At 41.5% G+C, this 17,479-nt stretch overlaps 1 protein-coding gene across 2 annotated transcripts in view; it reads right to left on the reverse strand.

Moving 5' to 3' along the window:
• Positions 1 to 17,479, reverse strand: part of shank3a (SH3 and multiple ankyrin repeat domains 3a) — a 194,746-nt gene that overhangs the window by 47,563 nt on the left and 129,704 nt on the right. The window contains exon 18 of one of the 2 annotated variants that reach the window (XM_032524481.1): positions 16,153 to 16,221. The exons of the other annotated variant lie outside the window; for it this stretch is intronic. Within the exon in view, the coding sequence (XP_032380372.1) occupies positions 16,153 to 16,221 (69 nt within the window). The remainder of the gene's footprint in view (positions 1 to 16,152; positions 16,222 to 17,479) is intronic. 2 annotated transcript variants of the gene reach the window in all.

Here is a 17,479-nt window from a genome sequence, read left to right on the forward strand (position 1 = left end):
AGAATATTGAGAAGGTATTATGCAGGGAGGGGGAAAACCCGATAATCAACTTTACACCACGTTAACGTCGCTTCAAAAGGCAAATGATGGGAAAAGGGTGGATGGATTATATCATCAGAGCAGAAAACCGCCATAACGGCGCTGCGGAACGCAGGTGAAACGTTAGGGGACGGCCTGCTAGTGGCTATTGGTCCTTAAAGGGATTGCCGGAGACTTTTAAGCCATTTTCAATACATATGGCACATACAGAACGATAAAACCACGTTTGCAGAATTCAAGACTAAACTACGCAGTTTTAAAGAGACAGAGAAGATAAAAGCAGCTGAGTCAAGCGACAGTGTGATGAAGTTTAAAGGGGAAAAACCCGGGAAACGGCGGCCCGCCAAGACGAGCGCACGTGGCTGGAACAGAGACAAAAAAGAGATGGTGTGCTTCAAGTGTGGCACCAAGGACACAGAGCAAAGGGATGCCGACAGAAGACATGGTGAGTCTTTGCAGAAGGACAACATAAAGACGCCACGTGTAGGCGTAAGGAGAGGACCCTAAGGACAAAAATGATGGGCGAGTAAAGTTCAGAAGATGCCGACGAGGGACTATGTATTCAAGATGCGAGACGGAGGGACCGGTAACCAGGGGAAAGCGCACCCACCCGGGAAAGGGGTCTTTGATGGTGACACAGGGGCTACCTCATATAATCACGGACATAACCAGTTCAAGATTTTAAAACTGCGCATTCAGTCCAGAAACGCACAGTGTCGAGCTGGCAGACGGCACCCGGTGCAGCGGGAAAGCTCAGCGGAGGGGAAATGTGAGGTTTTCCCTTATCGACAGCAGGGGCCCAGCGACGCAAGGCAACGCTGAAAGACGCTTGTTCGTACCGTCGTACCCCAAAGCATTTCTCAGTGAAGGCAGCAACTACGAGTGGGTTACGGTTGTTTTTAAAAGAAGCCCAAAGACGCCCTGATAACAGAGACGGTACCAGATTTAACTTCATGTATATGGCAGGTGATTATTGCATACTGAAGCTGCGTCAAAGAAAGTGTAATGCATGTCACGACATACAGACAGGCATGAGATATTAGGCCACTGTAACTATGACGATGTTCTTAAGTTAAAAAATGTTTGAAGGTATGCAGATCAAGGGCAAAACAGGTAAACCCGAACAAGAGTGTGAGGTGTGTATTCAGGAAAGTTTGCCCAAACCAGAAATAGGGACCCTGATACCAGAGCAAAGGCTCCCTTACAGATGGACACACAGATCTTGCAGGCCCTGTAGCTCCAGAGTCAATAGATGGTTCAAAATATGTGCAGTCATTACGACGATTACTCAAGCGCAGTGTTGATATTTTCTAAAGAAGAAAAGTGACACAGTACAGGCTACGGAAAAGTTCCTAGAGATGATCCCCTTTGGGGAAAGTGAGATGCCTCAGGTCCGACAACGGAACAGAGTTTACGTGTGGTGATTTCCAGCACTGTTGAGGAAAAAACAAGATCAGACATGAAAGTCAGCTCCGATTCCCCACCCCAGAACGGAACTGCAGAGAGGGGTTGGCGTACTTTTTTTGAGAGGGCAGGGGGCATGATAGTTGAAAGTACCCTACCAAAGCAGCTATGGCAATATGCAGTACAAACAGCAGCAGTGGTACGCAACAGGTGCTTTAACAGGCGTACGGGGCTGACTCCTTTGAGATGCTGACGAGCAGGAAGCCAAATGGGTCTAAAATGCAAAAGTTTGGGTCTGTGTGCTACATGTACAAACAGGACAAGGGAAACTTGATTCCAGAGTGACATGGGGCGTTTTGTAGGTTACGATAAGAACAGCCCGGCGATTTGGTGTATCATCCAGATACAAACCCGAGTACAAAACACCCGACTAGTGAAGTTTGTAAGCAAGACAGCTTTAGGAAAAACAGACACAGACAGATGGGCCAGATCCAGGCGATGGCATGACCGTGTGAGAACCAAGATAGTGAGGTCACACGGGGGGGGCAGTGGAAGTACAGAAAGTGCTTTAGAACCAAGTGTACTGAGTAGAAGTGCACAAAGTGATAGGCAGAGATAATAACGAGGTCTAGAGACCATGATCAAACACAACAGAGTGTGAGAGTGGTGAAACCCGGAAAGTAGAAGGTATCAATAGAGAAAGAAGAACACCAAGTTACCTAGATGATTCATAATGAAGACAGTACTAGGATGGGGTCAATATCAAAGATAGCTACTGCTGCAGAGCCCGTTGGTTGGTGCATCCCCAGACATTTGGGGGAGCAATGGGGTCAGCTAACTCAAAAGAATGGGTAAAGCCATGGATGAGGAAATCAGTCTTAAATGAGAACAAGACTTTACCCCGACGCACTGCCAATAGGCAAGAAAACAGTGGGGGGTAGATGGGTTTATTCCATCAAGACGGATGTAGATGGAAAAAGACAAATACAAAGCCGGTTTGTGGCCAAGGGTTATAGCCAGAAGGGGAAGGGAGAGACTATGGGGGGAAAACGTTTTCACCCACAGCAGACCTGACCAGTGTAAGGGTGGGTGCTACAGAAAGCAGCACAGGAGAATTTACTCCTGCACCAAATGACGTTAAAACAGCGTACTTACACGCTCCTTTAGATATGAGATCTAATCAATCCACCAGAGGGTTACCAAGAGAAAGAGGGCATAGTTTATAAGTTAAGAGAAATCTTTTATGGTCTTAAACAATCCGGGCGAAACTGGAATAGAGTTTACCACGATTGTTAACAGGGGATGGATTCACACAGAATCCAGCTGACCATGTGTTATGCCCAAAAGGTCAAAAGAAGGGAAGGTGATTTTAATCATAGGGTCGATGACTTGGGCATTGCAGCAAGCATGAAGAGGAAGGGTGAAAAGTGTGAAAGAGTGCTTGCGAAAAGTTTAAAATGAAAAAACTTGGGGTTTAAAATCAAAATTTTCTGGGTATTGATTCAGTCAGTCAGAGGGGGGTATAAAGATGTCACAGGAAGGTACACTAAAAAGAAATTGCAGCGTTTTAACATGCAAGATTGCGAACCAGTGAAACACCCTGTGAGCAAAAGAGAGTAATACTGGGAAAATGCTGTAAAGATGGAAGATGTCAGATGTACAGGGAGGCTGTAGGAAATCTTATATATCTGACTACTTGTACCAGACCAGATTTAAGTTTTTTTGTGAGTAGGTTATCACAGTTATTTCGCTGAGCCCACAGAGGAGCAGTGGGTCACTGTGAAGCAACGTACTAAGGTACTAAAGGCACCGCAGAGAAAGGGTTAAGTTTTAGGAGAAACGACAGTGAGAACCTAGGTATACAAGCCTACAGTGATGCCGACTGGGCGGCTGATACCAGTGACAGACGCAGTACCACAGGGTACTGTGTGAGGCTTAGTCAGAACAGCTCCCTGATCTCGTGGAAGACTAAAAAGCAACCTACCGTTGCGCTATCCACATGCGAGGCGGAATATATGGCACTGTCCTCAACCATACAGGAGTGTTTATACCTAGAGCAGTTACTGGGAGGTATAGACAACTACAAGTACACACAAACTCTAGTACACGAGGACAATCAGGGAACAATCGCTCTTGCCAAAAACCCTGTGAACAGACGGAGGTGTAAACATATAGACATAAAGTATCACTTTATCAGGTCTACTGTGAATGAGGGAAGAGTTACTTTGATGTATTGTTCTACTGATAACATGATTGCTGATGTAATGACCAAACCTGTAAGTAAGTTGAAACTGCAGAGGTTTGCAGATGCACTGTTTGGAGATTGATATGTGTATGACAGATCCACATTCATTCTGTTTTTCTGCTTTTATTTAGAATATGGCAACCTGAGTACAAGTGGGGGTGTTAAAATATGTTCATTATGTCCTCAGTTGTATATTAGGTAATATGATGCTGTACTGTTCCATATTGTGTAAATGTTTACCACAAGGGAGCGCTATTGTGTGAGCTATAGAGGGCGCGTTTGCGTCATTGTTTGTCCCAGTTGTTATGCCGTAGCGCTGAGAGAAGCTTTGTGACCGTGAGACTGATGTGTCCGAAGCTAAATAAATATGCCAAGAACGGCTAAAGATGATTCATCTCCACCGCCAACTTATTTCTTCCGAATATAACGTTAGCTGCAACAACAGTATAACATAACTCAACACGGCACCATGTTTGCATTTGAAAATCTCACTGCACGCAATTGGATAACACTATGACCAATCACAACAATACATAGGGTGACGTATGCAGAGCCCCATACACTTGGCTAGCAGCGGAGCTAACTGGTAGATTAAAATACTGTCATCTGTTTAGCTCTCCTCTGGCCTGCCTGTATTAGAGACAACAATGTGATTGGTGTCGTTTGGCTACAAGGGTATAGTTAATGAGCAGCATTACTCAATGCAAGAGTAACTTGCTGAGCTAATTCAAACTGTGCTCTTGTGAGAACTCTGGATTTCCAGGGTAGGCAAGGGCAGTAAAAACTGTGTTTGCAAGTACCTGATGTTCATACTGAATGGCCATTTGTTTTCAACTTCATTTTAGAGGTTTTGGAAAAAAGGACAACATTGATACCTGGGTTAAAATGAAGAATGAAATTATTTATCGAATGGACTTTTCCTGTAAGAATTATTACATTGAACAAAGGCATGAGTAGCAGCTGACCTCAAACAGGAAAATAAATAAACTTTGATACTGTAGGTGGGACTCACTTTACTTCTTTATCCGGATTTTCCACCAGGCACGTCTGTGCTGCGGTTTTGTTCCGCCACATGCCATACCACTCAGAAGCGGAGCATTTTTCCAGCCAAACTTGCAGATTTTTTTTATCTCTACAAGTACTTGAAAGAGTAATCACATGTTTATTAAAGGAGAATTCTGGTCGATTTCAGCATGTAGCTCTGTTGTTTGTAAATTTGGAGTGCTGTTAATAGAGAGGAAAATGAAAACAATCGGTGCTGCCTACACCTTGTTATCCTCCTGCCAGCGTTAGCACCCAAAAACACGTTTAAAACTTGCCCTGTTTAAGCCTGTTGGGTGCTAACGCTAGCAGGAAGATAACATTGTGTACGCAGCACCGATTTTTTTCATTTTTCTCTCTACTGACAGCACTCCAAATTTACAAACAACAGAGCTACGTGTTGGAATTGACCGGAATTCTCCTTTAAGTATCCAACTTTCACTCCAAGCCCTTCTGCAATTAAACTTCGTGCCTCTCCTCCATTTTCTGGAGTTGTCTATGTGTTGTCTATTATGTTTTTCCACCTCCAAGAGTTGTTTATGGTGTTGGCTAGGAGACAACTACGATATCTGGGGGTTTGTTTTGCTAAATTGACAGGCTGCTCTTTCTGTTTTACTTCTTGCCTGGCTGTTCGAATGCCACGCGGCTCGCATGAAAATAGACCTGGTGCGTTCCTTTAGCGGAGCAGAGAGCTGCTTTTTTCACGCTCCTGGGACGTGCCGTGATGTGGGTGGTGGAATATCAACCATTGACCTCAATGGCCCCAATTGCTTGCCCTGGTAGTAGCACCTATGTAATGTAGCGCATATGTGCCAGGTGAAAAATAAGGTTCAGGAAGAGTTGCTTTACTAAAAAACAATGAATGCCATTTGTTCTACTCTCTATGGAGGTCAACTGGGGATTAATTTAACAACAGTTCAGCACATAAGGCAATCACCTCAGCTGGATATCAGACAATAATATGTCAGGTCTATCTCAAATGTAGCCCTCAAAGCAGTGACCTGCTACGCAGAATCATAATCAACTCCATAAGTAAACTAGTAGGTGCAAACACGGTCTATGGTGGTTTTTGCCTCCATCGTCGCCTTCCAGGCAGCTAACCCTAACCTTTACCCTAAACATAACCTTTGCCGCGCTGCCTGGAAGGAGACGTTGGGGCAAAAAACACCAAACACCTGGAAACACACAGCATATGTGGCCATGCAATCATACACCCAGTCACACAAGAACACACACCAGTGTACATGTCGCAATACACAGAGTAGCCACTTGATACACCTATTTACAGAAGTAGCATGTTGTGCTTCCTCTACAACAGCATACATTTGTCTGGGAATGATTGTGCAAGATGCTGGATGCGTTGTGCAGGAATACTGCGCTGCGTTGAGCAGTTGCTGCCCAGTCACGTTGAGAGAAATCTTGTTATCCCGAATATGCTCAAAAGGGTTGAGGTCTGGGCACTGTGCAAGCCACAGAGGCAATAAAAACTGTGTTCATCAAATCATTTGGTGACGTATCTGCCTTGACATGGTGCATCATCATGCTGGTGTTGTGGATAAGCTCTAGCCATGAGAGACTGACATGGTCATCAACAGTGTTAAGATATGCTGTGTTGTTCAGACATTAAGTTGGTATCAGGAACCCTAACGTGTTAATGTGTACCAAAAGAAAAACAAAAAACATTCCCCACACCATCACACTGCTACAATCAGCCTGTTTACACCTAACTGGATGGCTCCATGGATTTATGCTGCTTGTGCTAAAATTCTGATTCTTTAATCAGCACAATGCAAGAGGGGACTGGATGTTTCTCTCCTCAATGGACCAGTTTTGATGCTCCTTTTCTTTCTTACACACATTGCAATTTGAATTAAATTGGCTGAATCCGAGCTCCAAGTCCAATCCAGAAGTTCAGAACAGAAGAAAGACTTTGTCTGTAACACTGGCCAACATACACTTTTGTAAAGCCTCATTGAAATCCACAGACAATTCTTATAGTTTAGTGGATTAAACATCTCCCTGAGCAATAATGGAAAATGCTAGGCTTATATAGAAATAACCTACAGACAAAGCATCAAATGTGACCAGAAAAGAGAGTAGCATAATAGAGAGCCCCAGAGAATGAAACAAAGGGAAAAACTGTGACAGAACAAGGCTTGCATTCAGCAATGACAAAAAGAGATGAGAGCCAACTAAAGACAGACACAAGCTGACACAGGGAAAGAGCTATGTTTCAACAGTTATTCATGAGTGTCCAAGAAGTCTGCTGTCATCAGGAAAATGGAAAATGGTGAAAGGTCTGGTACCATATTGTTCTGTGTGTGTGTGTGTGTGTGTTGTGTGTGTGTGTGTGTGTGTGTGTGTCTGTCTGTGTGTGTGTGCGTGCGTGCGTGCGTGGGTGCCTGAATGTTACTTCTGAGTTTTGCCTGGTTGGTTAAGTCATGGCTCCCGGTTTAAAAATAGCACCAGTGAGGATGCAGAGCTATTTATACTCTTCACACCCTGCCTGCAAGCTTCAATGCATCCCTGCTCAAATGTGTGTGTTTGTGTGTGTGTGTGTGTGTGTGTTGTGTGTGTGTGTGTGTGTGTGTCTGCCTGTGTGTGAAAACCCAAATTTGAGCTCATTTAATTCTTGCTTGCTTCGCTCTATTGCTTTGAGCTGAGTCATTCATTTTCTTTCTCATTCTCACATCATCTTTGTTTCTCTGTACACCAAGGAACCAACGCAAGGGACGGACGCGCGCGCGCGCAGCACGAAACACACACAACACACACACACACACACACACACACACACACACACACACACACACACACACACACACACACACACACACACAGACTGAGGGCAACTGGATACATACACAAACACATTTTTCACAGGTAACAGCGGTGGATGCGTCAAACTACTATATTTGCCTACAAAAAACATAAAGGATACAGCTGTGCTGAGAAAGGCTGATGGCTTACTGCCACAGATGCACTCACTGATTCTGACAGGGATGCCATGGATGACTTTCCAAAGCCAAAACACAGCTTGATTTCCATAAAATGCCATGGTGGCTTTCTGCACATTGGATTTGCTGTCAGAAACAAATGGAAACTGTGCATCTTTGATATTATTACTCACATACTAAATTGAAATATTGGGATATTGCAATATTAAAGAAGGAAAATATAATGTTGGGGTGATAACTGACCTATTTTTGGAACTATTTAACTCCTGAATGAAAGTAGATGCTGCGTCATGGTAATATTGTGGAGTGCTTAGACAACCTGCCACTTAAATGTGTCTTTCTAGCTGCTACATACTATTCTTAATGCTTTTCGTTGAACTACTCTACAAAAACAATATGTCAACTGACTTTTCATTTTTACAGGTAACACTGTTAAACTGTGGTCTTCAGCTAGACAAATGTATATAAGTATACAAAATAATCACATTCAAAGTGATGGACTGTACATTTTCTGCATCCATACTCCACAGTTGCATAATGTAGCCATAACAAAATAGGGAAACCGTGAGACAGAGTGAGGGATCAGCAGTTAGTAAGCTACCTGGTAGCTTGTTCTACTGGTGGTAGCATGCACACACATTTAAATAGCTGTAAGCAGAAGCTTTGTGACAAAACACAGGCTATTGTCATTTTTTCACTATTCTGTTGCTGCTCCCTGCTGTTCACTTCATGCCCACTGCTTTGTTTTTTAGTTTCCTCTGTGTCTCTTTAGCATAATGAGTAACAAACACTATCAGCACTATGGCCACTAGTGTTAAGAGGTGTAATTATGCAAGACTCACACAAACAAAAGTGTAACATACCAAAAGTTTCAAGTTTAAATTTCAGAAGATAAGGGCATTAAATACTTATGAATGTTTATATATTTTCCTGACCTCTGGGTTAGCTCCATGTGGGAATCATAGTATTCTTTATTAAAAAACCTAGTAATAGTGTTTTACTGAAAACATTCCACCTCCCTATTGCATGTTTAGACGTGATGTACAGTAAGTGTAATGTAACGGGAAAGATGGACTTGCTAAGTACTATATATGTCTCAGCCTACATAGCTGTATGTGCGTGTCTGTGCACTTGACATAAATTGTGTGAAGGTGAGAGTGCAGATCATTCCAATAACCAGAGTGAAGCTGTTATTAGATTTGGATCCCTGCACTCATTATTAAACCTCAGTTCAATTCAGTGTAATAGAGAGAGAGAGCGTAGTTGCATCTTTATGAAACAAGGGGGACACAAATGGAGAAACGCTAAAACACACCTACACACACTCAACAAGAAAGAGAAAGGGGTATGACTGTGTTGTTTGTGCAACAGGTATGTTCTTCAGTACTTGTGATATATGCAGAGGAAAAAACATGCTAATGCTCTGGAGGGAGAACAGGGGACACATGGAACCATATCGATTAGGTATTATATGGCAAAACCAGTTATAATCAAACAGAAACAGAGAAGATGAATAGGTAAGGAGATGAAGTTTCATGACCAGAATGGAGGTGGACATGGAATAGGAGAAGTAGAGGTGGCTGGCAATTTAGAAGTTGATGTGGAAAAGCCTGTGTGGACCCCCGAGTAGATACAAGACTGAATGAAGTAGAGAGACAATAAATGATTGGAAGAGTGATAGTCACACTGCTCTGAGTCAAACGTGTACTGTGTTTGCTGCATGTTCCTTCTCACAGGACTTATTTTTCTTAGAAGAGGGCGAGGGAGTGGTGCAGTCTCTGGCTCATCAGTATTCAACTGAGAGAGAGCCTGGAAGAAAAAAGACTTGAGAAGTAAAAGAAAAAATATTGAAAATATAGAAGAATATGTAAATAATGAGAAATGACTTTGGTTGTGAATGACAGTAGAGTCAGGAGAAAGAGTGAAGCAAAGGAAGAGGGTATGGCAAAAAAAGAAGAACGAAGAGGGCTGGAGTGTTGTAAATCATAGTGGGAGGAAGCAGAGGAAGAGAAGAGGGAGGAAAACTCCAAGGCTGACTCAGAAGGATCCCTCCAATCTTTTCTTCTCATCTCATTCGTCCCTCCCTCCCTCCCTCCCAGGCTTGAGTGGTGCTACATGGCATTCCTCTTCTTTCATTCTCATTTGCTTTTTATTCCATTTCTCATTCGTTCTGTCCTTCTGTGTCAACCCTAAGGTGGAGACAAAAATAGAACAGGCTACCTAACAGTCACCCTCTGTCTTTGCTTATTCTTTTTTTCTTACTCCAGGGCAATGTCACTCACAGGCCTGGCTCTGATGGCACAGAAATAGGAACAACTACTATACAACCCTATGACGAATATTCGATGTTTCAAACAAAGGAGCATCATTCGACTGCCAATCTCACAGTCACATCTTTGCAGAGGCGTTATGGAATGAGAATCATGCCATTTTGGCTATATGGGGGTGCTCAATATCGGATTTTACATATAACTACTTATTTTCTCCCATTAAGGTTATATACTTCTATTATTATATACATATCAACATATAATGCTGTACATAAAAATGTGCAAAGATAGAAGCTTTTAATAATTTTTTTTAAAGTGTGTGAGTAAATCAATAAAGCCCCATGACAGATTCACGATTCACCATACATGATCTGTGACCGATGGAGAAGCATCTTGGCAGCAGGCATTTAAACCTTTAACTGAAAATGTCTGGGAAAATAAAATTTAAAGTGTAGGTACACTTTAAAATAGCAAAAGATGTTACAAAGTAAGGTATGATCCGACCGGTCCAATGATCACCAAATCTTGCACGTCAAACCAGCAGGCGCAGCGATATAAGCAACAAGGCAACGTTTGTGGCCGAAAAAAATTATGACAAAGGGATCGTAAAAGAAGCATAGCGTGTGCGTTGGAGGACAGCCGACTTTTGCTCTGTGCGCTCCACTTCTTGTCACCGGGAGCGCGTGCCAGCTGCTGACTGCTTGGGTGACATGCGGGCATGCGCTCCTGACCACTTGCAATTAATCTTCTAAACCACTGCAACCCTTTTACAATAGTCTCGCTCTGCCAGACCTTCCTCCACAGCACTGCGGAGGGTCTAACTAGTCCACAAAGCATTCTGGGATGGGAGAAAAATGTGCTCTGGTTTAGTGGCATTTCTTTAAACCAATCACAATCCTCTTGGGAGGTGCTGGAAGGAGCCACAGTGCCTCTGCAAAATAGCCTCAGGAAGGAACTTGTTTTGGTGGAACGTGTATGTTCAAAGGTTGTTTTAGTTGTGGAACAGAAAACTCAGATTGGACAGACAAACAATCAGTCTGGATTTACCTTCCAAAAAGAGTATCATACCACCGGCACCAGAGCAATCCCGGTATTGGAATGTCTTGGATATAGACTACTTATACAATAAGAAGCTACTCTTTTTTGTCTGCGTCCTTTATCCGTTGCATGTTTTCATACAAAAGGCACTTTACGCACAGTGTTATCACAGCTGAGGCAAGACTTGACCAATCAGATTTGACTATGTAAATTCTTAGTCAGGGACCCTAAATTATCATGAATATGTATGCATGAGCACACGCAAAAAAATCTCAATCAAAACATGGACACACTGATATGATAAAATCCAGACGTTTTCACCTGGTACATTGACCAGCAAGGAACAGAAAATAGTGGAGTTCTCCATCAGAGTATGCCAGTGATTGATTAGCTGAAGACCAACCATTGATTGTCTGTTGATTGTTAATAGATCAGTGATAGATTGTTTGTTGTTGAGTCGTTAATCACACACCTAATCGTTTGATTGACGAGTCAGGGTGACACATAAATGATGGTGTTTATGCCCTGATAAATGAACGTGCTGTAATGAGCTGAGCAGCGGTCATACACCAGACTCCGCTAGATATTACTACATGACAAAAATGATGACAGAAATTGCATGTGGATGCATGTGAGTTAGTTTGGCAAGTGGTCATGGGGCTGAATTAAAGGACATTAAGAACAAGGATAATCTCAAAGGAAACTGTCTGTTCTTTTTTGATGTTTTTTTTCAGGGAGATTCTGTGTATTTGGAGAGAGAGCTCAACAAAATGAGACAAAAAAAGACACAAGGTTTTTTACAAAATTTGTTAAAAGCTACTCTACCTGACATTAACGGGTAAGGACATGACCTTTACACACGCATTTTCACACCCACGACAGCAGAGTAGGTTGTCACTGTGCAGGACAAATATGCCTGTTGTTAACAACCATCTGGAGTCACTCAGTCTGTTCCGCGCTGCTCTCAGCGTGCCCAACTCAAACAGTGTGCATCACATTGCAGATTGTAAAAGCATATCAGTGTTTTGTCGAATATGTAACTGTATGCTCCTGTTTATGCAGCAGTTTTCCTGTTCATGTTCGTTCATGAAGTGTTTAACTAATTTGTGTATGTTAGGAAAGCATGGGTTTTAATATCAATGAGAGGTCAAGTGTGGGATGATCCTGCGAGCTATCGTGCACCGTATGGGCACATTTGGACAACAAAAAGATAAAGACGATGAAAGTGTAACAGGAGGACAGGTGGTGTGTTCAGCAGGAAGCAGGTAGGTGCGTAGGCGGGACTTTGCACCCCACTGCCATTCTGATTGGATAGCTGAAGGTTAGCTATGACATCAACGTCCTTGCCTTGGGCATTTCCAGTATCAATAACACATGCACGCGCGCATGTACGCGCACACGCACGCACGCACGCACACGCACGCACGCACGCACGCACACACACACACACACAAACATTAAACATTAGTAACAACCAACAATTGAAATCTGTTAATAAACTGACTTGCCTCAGGTCCATACTGTAATAATAATAATTTCATATAATAATATATATATTAACTTAACAATTACAAATTTTGGAGTAATGTATTTCAATGGGAAGCCTATTTCATGATTATACAACAGTTTTGGTAGCGAGTAGTATTGAAAAGCCAAAAAATCCGCGCTGAGAGGTTGGTCGGAGTGGGGGATGGGTCAAACAACACGGGACTTTCACCCCAGAGACCGGGGATCGGGTCCCGCGTGTTGCAGTTCCTTTCCTCATTATTCTCTTCCTAGCCACCTGCGTGTAACGGTTACTTTCCCCGGTCTTTTTTTCCTAACCACAACTGTCCCGTTGTTGTGGCCGGTGTTTGGAATTTCCTTTCTCTGTTGTTGCGTGCCACAGAGACCGTGGATCGTGTCGTGGCACGGGTTGTTGCCACCGATATATATATATATATATTATATATATATATATATATATATATATATATATTTTGCAAATGGATAGAAGATAGAAAGAGAAAGAAAGACAGAATAAGGGCAGAGAAAGACAGAGAGACATTTCTCCCATATGTGCCTCGGATATTGAGACAGCTGGTTGCTGAATACTTGAAGGATGCTGTTTATCTAAATTGTGGGAGGCAATTACTTACACTGTGCTGCTCAAAGAGAAACACACACAGAATTCACTTACAAAGCACACATCCCATACACACTTCATGATATAAGCAACAATGGAGAGATGCTCATACTTACACATACACAGAAATACCCACACACAAGTACAGTACACTTCATGCAACTAGCAGAGAGGAAGTCTAATTAATTCAACCCAAGCTCGCTGTTGGAGGCTAAAAAATGGCATTTTGTCTAAATTCAACACTTAGTACACATGCTCTCACCCAGCCTGTTTTCTAAGTAGCAGATAAAAAGATAAGATGGAGGAATATGTGTACAAAATATGCAGGTAAAAAAATATTGTTTCTTAGAAGAAAATGAAATTTTTAAAAGGTATCATTAGATAATTTTCATTTCTGTCTTAAAATGACATGTCCTTGCTGTTTAAGCCTCTACTGGGCCTTGAAGAAGCAAGAAATCTAGTGTCAGACTTTTGTGTGCATATTTTCAAGCAAACTAGACAAATCCACCTACAAATTAACAACAAGAGTTTAACATCAAAATTGATGATGATACTTGGGCCAAAGCACTGGAAAGACTAAAATCCCGCTCTGTTAACACCAACTCAAACTGATCCATTTGAAAGTAATACATGGACTACATTACACTAAGGGTAAATTGCACAGAGTGATCTCTCTGAGATTTGAATTGCTGAGGGTACTCTTGCCCACCATTTGTGGACGTGTCCAAAACTCCAGACTTTTTGGTCTCTCCTGTTTTTAAATGTAATTTACCCCATTACCGTGAAACTGTTTTACTTAGGTACTCTACAACCATTAGAAAAATTAGACCACAGTGCCCGCACAGCCTTAAGTGTGATTCAAGCTTTTGCGTTAAAATATAATTGAGCCCCCCAAATTTTTGACCTAGTTAAGGGAGTTGATGGGTATTTTGCATGTTAAAGACTGATTTATGAACTATCTGGCAATCTTTCAGAATAGGGAAGTCTTTCTTCTTTGTATGAAGCACCTTGTTACTATCAATGTATGTGTGGTGTGTGTGTGTGTGTGTGTGTGTGTGTGTGTGTGTGTGTGTGCGTGCGTGCGTGCGTGCGTGCGTGTGTGTGTGTGTGTGTGTGTATGCATGTATTTTATTTGTATGTCTTTTTTAAATATGTATGCAGTACCACTATGAATAAAATGTTTGAAAAAAACATAGCAGAGCAGTAACGCACTTAGCACCTGTTGCTTGGTAACAGACAGATGCATATGTATATTAGTCTTAACAATAGCAACTTTTGTAGTCAAAAACATAATGCATTTTGCAGTGCTTCATTTTTAAAATCTTCTGGCTCTTGGCCTTGCTCAAAACACATATAGTATGTTTAGCTATTGTTGGTGAGACATGACATGTGATCAGTGTACCAGCATTAGTACGTACATGGCTGAGCTATTGTGAGTGTTCCCAGAGATCGTAACAGCATTAATAGTTTACTTTCTAAACATGTTGAGCGAGACCAGGAATAATCTATTAAAACCCATATGTACTGTGTGTGTGTGTGTGTGTGTGTGTGTGTGTGTGTGTGTGTGTCAGTGTAGCTGGTCCAGGTATCCTCCACTGCCCATAACAGTGTTAATATTCTGCACACACTGGGTGCGGCCAAACCCCATTAATCATGTTTGTGAATGTCTAATCTCAACGTTACTTGCGCTGGTTTCATTTTCATGGCTGTCTGCAAGATTTATAATGGCATTTGGTGAAGGTGTATGTGGGGTGTGTGTGTGTGTGCGTGTGCGTGTGTGTGTGTGTGTGTGTTTGTGTGTGTTGTGTGTGTGTGTGTGTGTGTGTGTGCGCGTGTGTGAGATGTAATACATTGTTACGGAAGCATGCTCTTAAATGTGTCACCTTGTTGAGGAGAAGAATGTCCTGAACGTGCAGTTAATGCTCCCAGCGGGGGAACCAGCATGTTGATACACACATCTGTTCCTTTGTGTTCCTGTGTGTTACCTTTGCAGCTGCAATTGTGTGTTGACTTTTAGCAAGTGTGTACAATGTGTATGAATGTGTTTGTATCTGCGATTATTGGTTTGTATGGGGTCACAAGTTTGCAAAAAGCTGTGTGTCCCTATTCGTTACCATGGTGATAGTACGTGGCCTTTCAAGAGATGTCCATCCGGAAGATGAGATCAGATTACATCAATAAAGGGGAAGACTAGAAACAAGCACTGGGTGAGCAGGGGAATGAGTATAGAGAGGGGATGCAAGAGGGTGGGGGGATGGTCCCAAGTGACCTGTTAATGAAGTGTACCAAAGGGATCACACACACCACACACACACAAACACACACACACACACACACACACACACACACACACACACACACACACACACACACACAACACACACACACACACAGTCAGTGAGTGAGGAAGGACCAACAGATCTCATTACATGAAACTTTAAGAGTCTGCTTGGAGAGCTGGATGTGGATGACCCTGCTAAATGGCGGACAGCAGGGATGTTTGTTTAGACGAAGGCTGTCTAGAGACATTGATCTCAGACAGCTGACCAATGCACTGACAATCACAGAGTAAATACTGGGAGTTTTTCAAAACAGTTCTTCATATTGGTGGAGGAACTGGTTGGATAAAACACATGGGGACTGTAGCATTTGATTCAGTCATTGAAACTAAGCACCCATTTAGGGCTCATCTACTGTTGCTCAAGGGGGTTATATGTGCATCTACTAGTGCTAGTCTAAGTGAAAATGAAGGATGAAAATGTGGAATCACATGCCAGTTTTGAGAACCATAAAAGTCTTCCTTCCCCTTACACATCTACAATCTCTTTTTTTTTTTGGTTCACACTATAGATCTAAATTGTAAACTTAAAATCAATTGCGGAAGTCACTACATAAAATACAAGCCTGCAACATTCACATCATTTATTTGTGGTAGCAGAATGGTAAAGAATTTTGCCTCCTTATTGATATACAGTTTTAACCACTTTGTCATCCTTCTTTCAAAACTAAAAAAAATATTTATATACATTTTACCTTCATGTTCATCATCATCATTAATGTCATTGGCATACTCCTCTTCATCTTCATTATACCAGATGTCAGCTATAAAGCATCACATGAATTATTACATAACTATTAAAAAGATAGCGTCATATTTTCATCATAGTGCAAATACTTAATTACTGTAAAATGAAACAAGTAAACAAATTAAAACACAATGCTCAAACCTAAACATATGCACTGGCTTTCTACACTTAAGTTACTAGCATTTTCTGAAACAGATGTAGTTTTTTTTATGCATTTCTTACTTTTTCTTATTTCTGTTTTGTGGAATAAGTTTAACCATTATAAAAAAAAAAAGTATTTAAGAATGAGGGTCACTGTCACCCTAAGCTAAATGCTGCTCAGAAATCTAATGAGCCTCATATGCAGTGGTAAGGTTTACTGTAATCAATCCAACTCCATATGGGATTAAAATAACTAATGGTTCAAACATAAAATGATGATAAAACTATTATTGATAATGGCTACATTTAGAATGACAGTATTTTCTGAATAGGTGTTGCGCAAATCAAACACACCGATATGGATAAACTAGGCAACAGTAAGGGGATCAGTTGGAATGCCAAAATTTGGCTGAACTTTAATTTACAGTGCACATCCACACAAAATTTGCTGACTGAGAGGTGCTTAAAATTGTTTTGTGCTCTCTCAAATCAATTTTCATCAATATACCTCCACACTGATACAGCATGGATTATGTACTGAATATTTCTGCCAATTTTCATAGGAAATCTTAACATTAAATAACTAACAGGAGTTTTTAAATTTTAGTCGGCTATTGGTCATTGCAAGAAATCCGCCATGCTGTGTAAAAAAAAGATAATTGAGGAAGACCCTAGAGCTAGGCAATATGGAAAAAAAATCAAATATCACGACATGTTTCACCAAACACCCTGACATCGATATTGCAGCGATATTGCAATTGGTGCTTTCACAAAATATTTACACAATGAGATTTTAATGTATAATCATCAGTAATGTGGATACAATGAAGTGGGTAAAGACTAATAATAGAACAGCTAGAACAGTCTGGTAGTTTTTTTTCACTTTACTGTAATGTAGCCTTTAAAACCAGGAAAAGACAACACATATGTGTCATATTATGATATTACAATATCCACAATTGAATGCAATATCTAACCTCATATATCGATATTGATATAATATCAATATAAAATGAATATATTGCTCAGCCCTATAAGACCCTTCAGTTTACCTAAAATGGGGTTTGGTATTTGAAAGGATTCATCAGCTGCAAAATGAAGCTGGTTTAACGGCATGCTCTCATTACATTTAA

This window comes from Etheostoma spectabile, chromosome 8 (genome assembly GCF_008692095.1).
Source record: "Etheostoma spectabile isolate EspeVRDwgs_2016 chromosome 8, UIUC_Espe_1.0, whole genome shotgun sequence".
Lineage (NCBI taxonomy): Eukaryota > Metazoa > Chordata > Actinopteri > Perciformes > Percidae > Etheostoma > Etheostoma spectabile.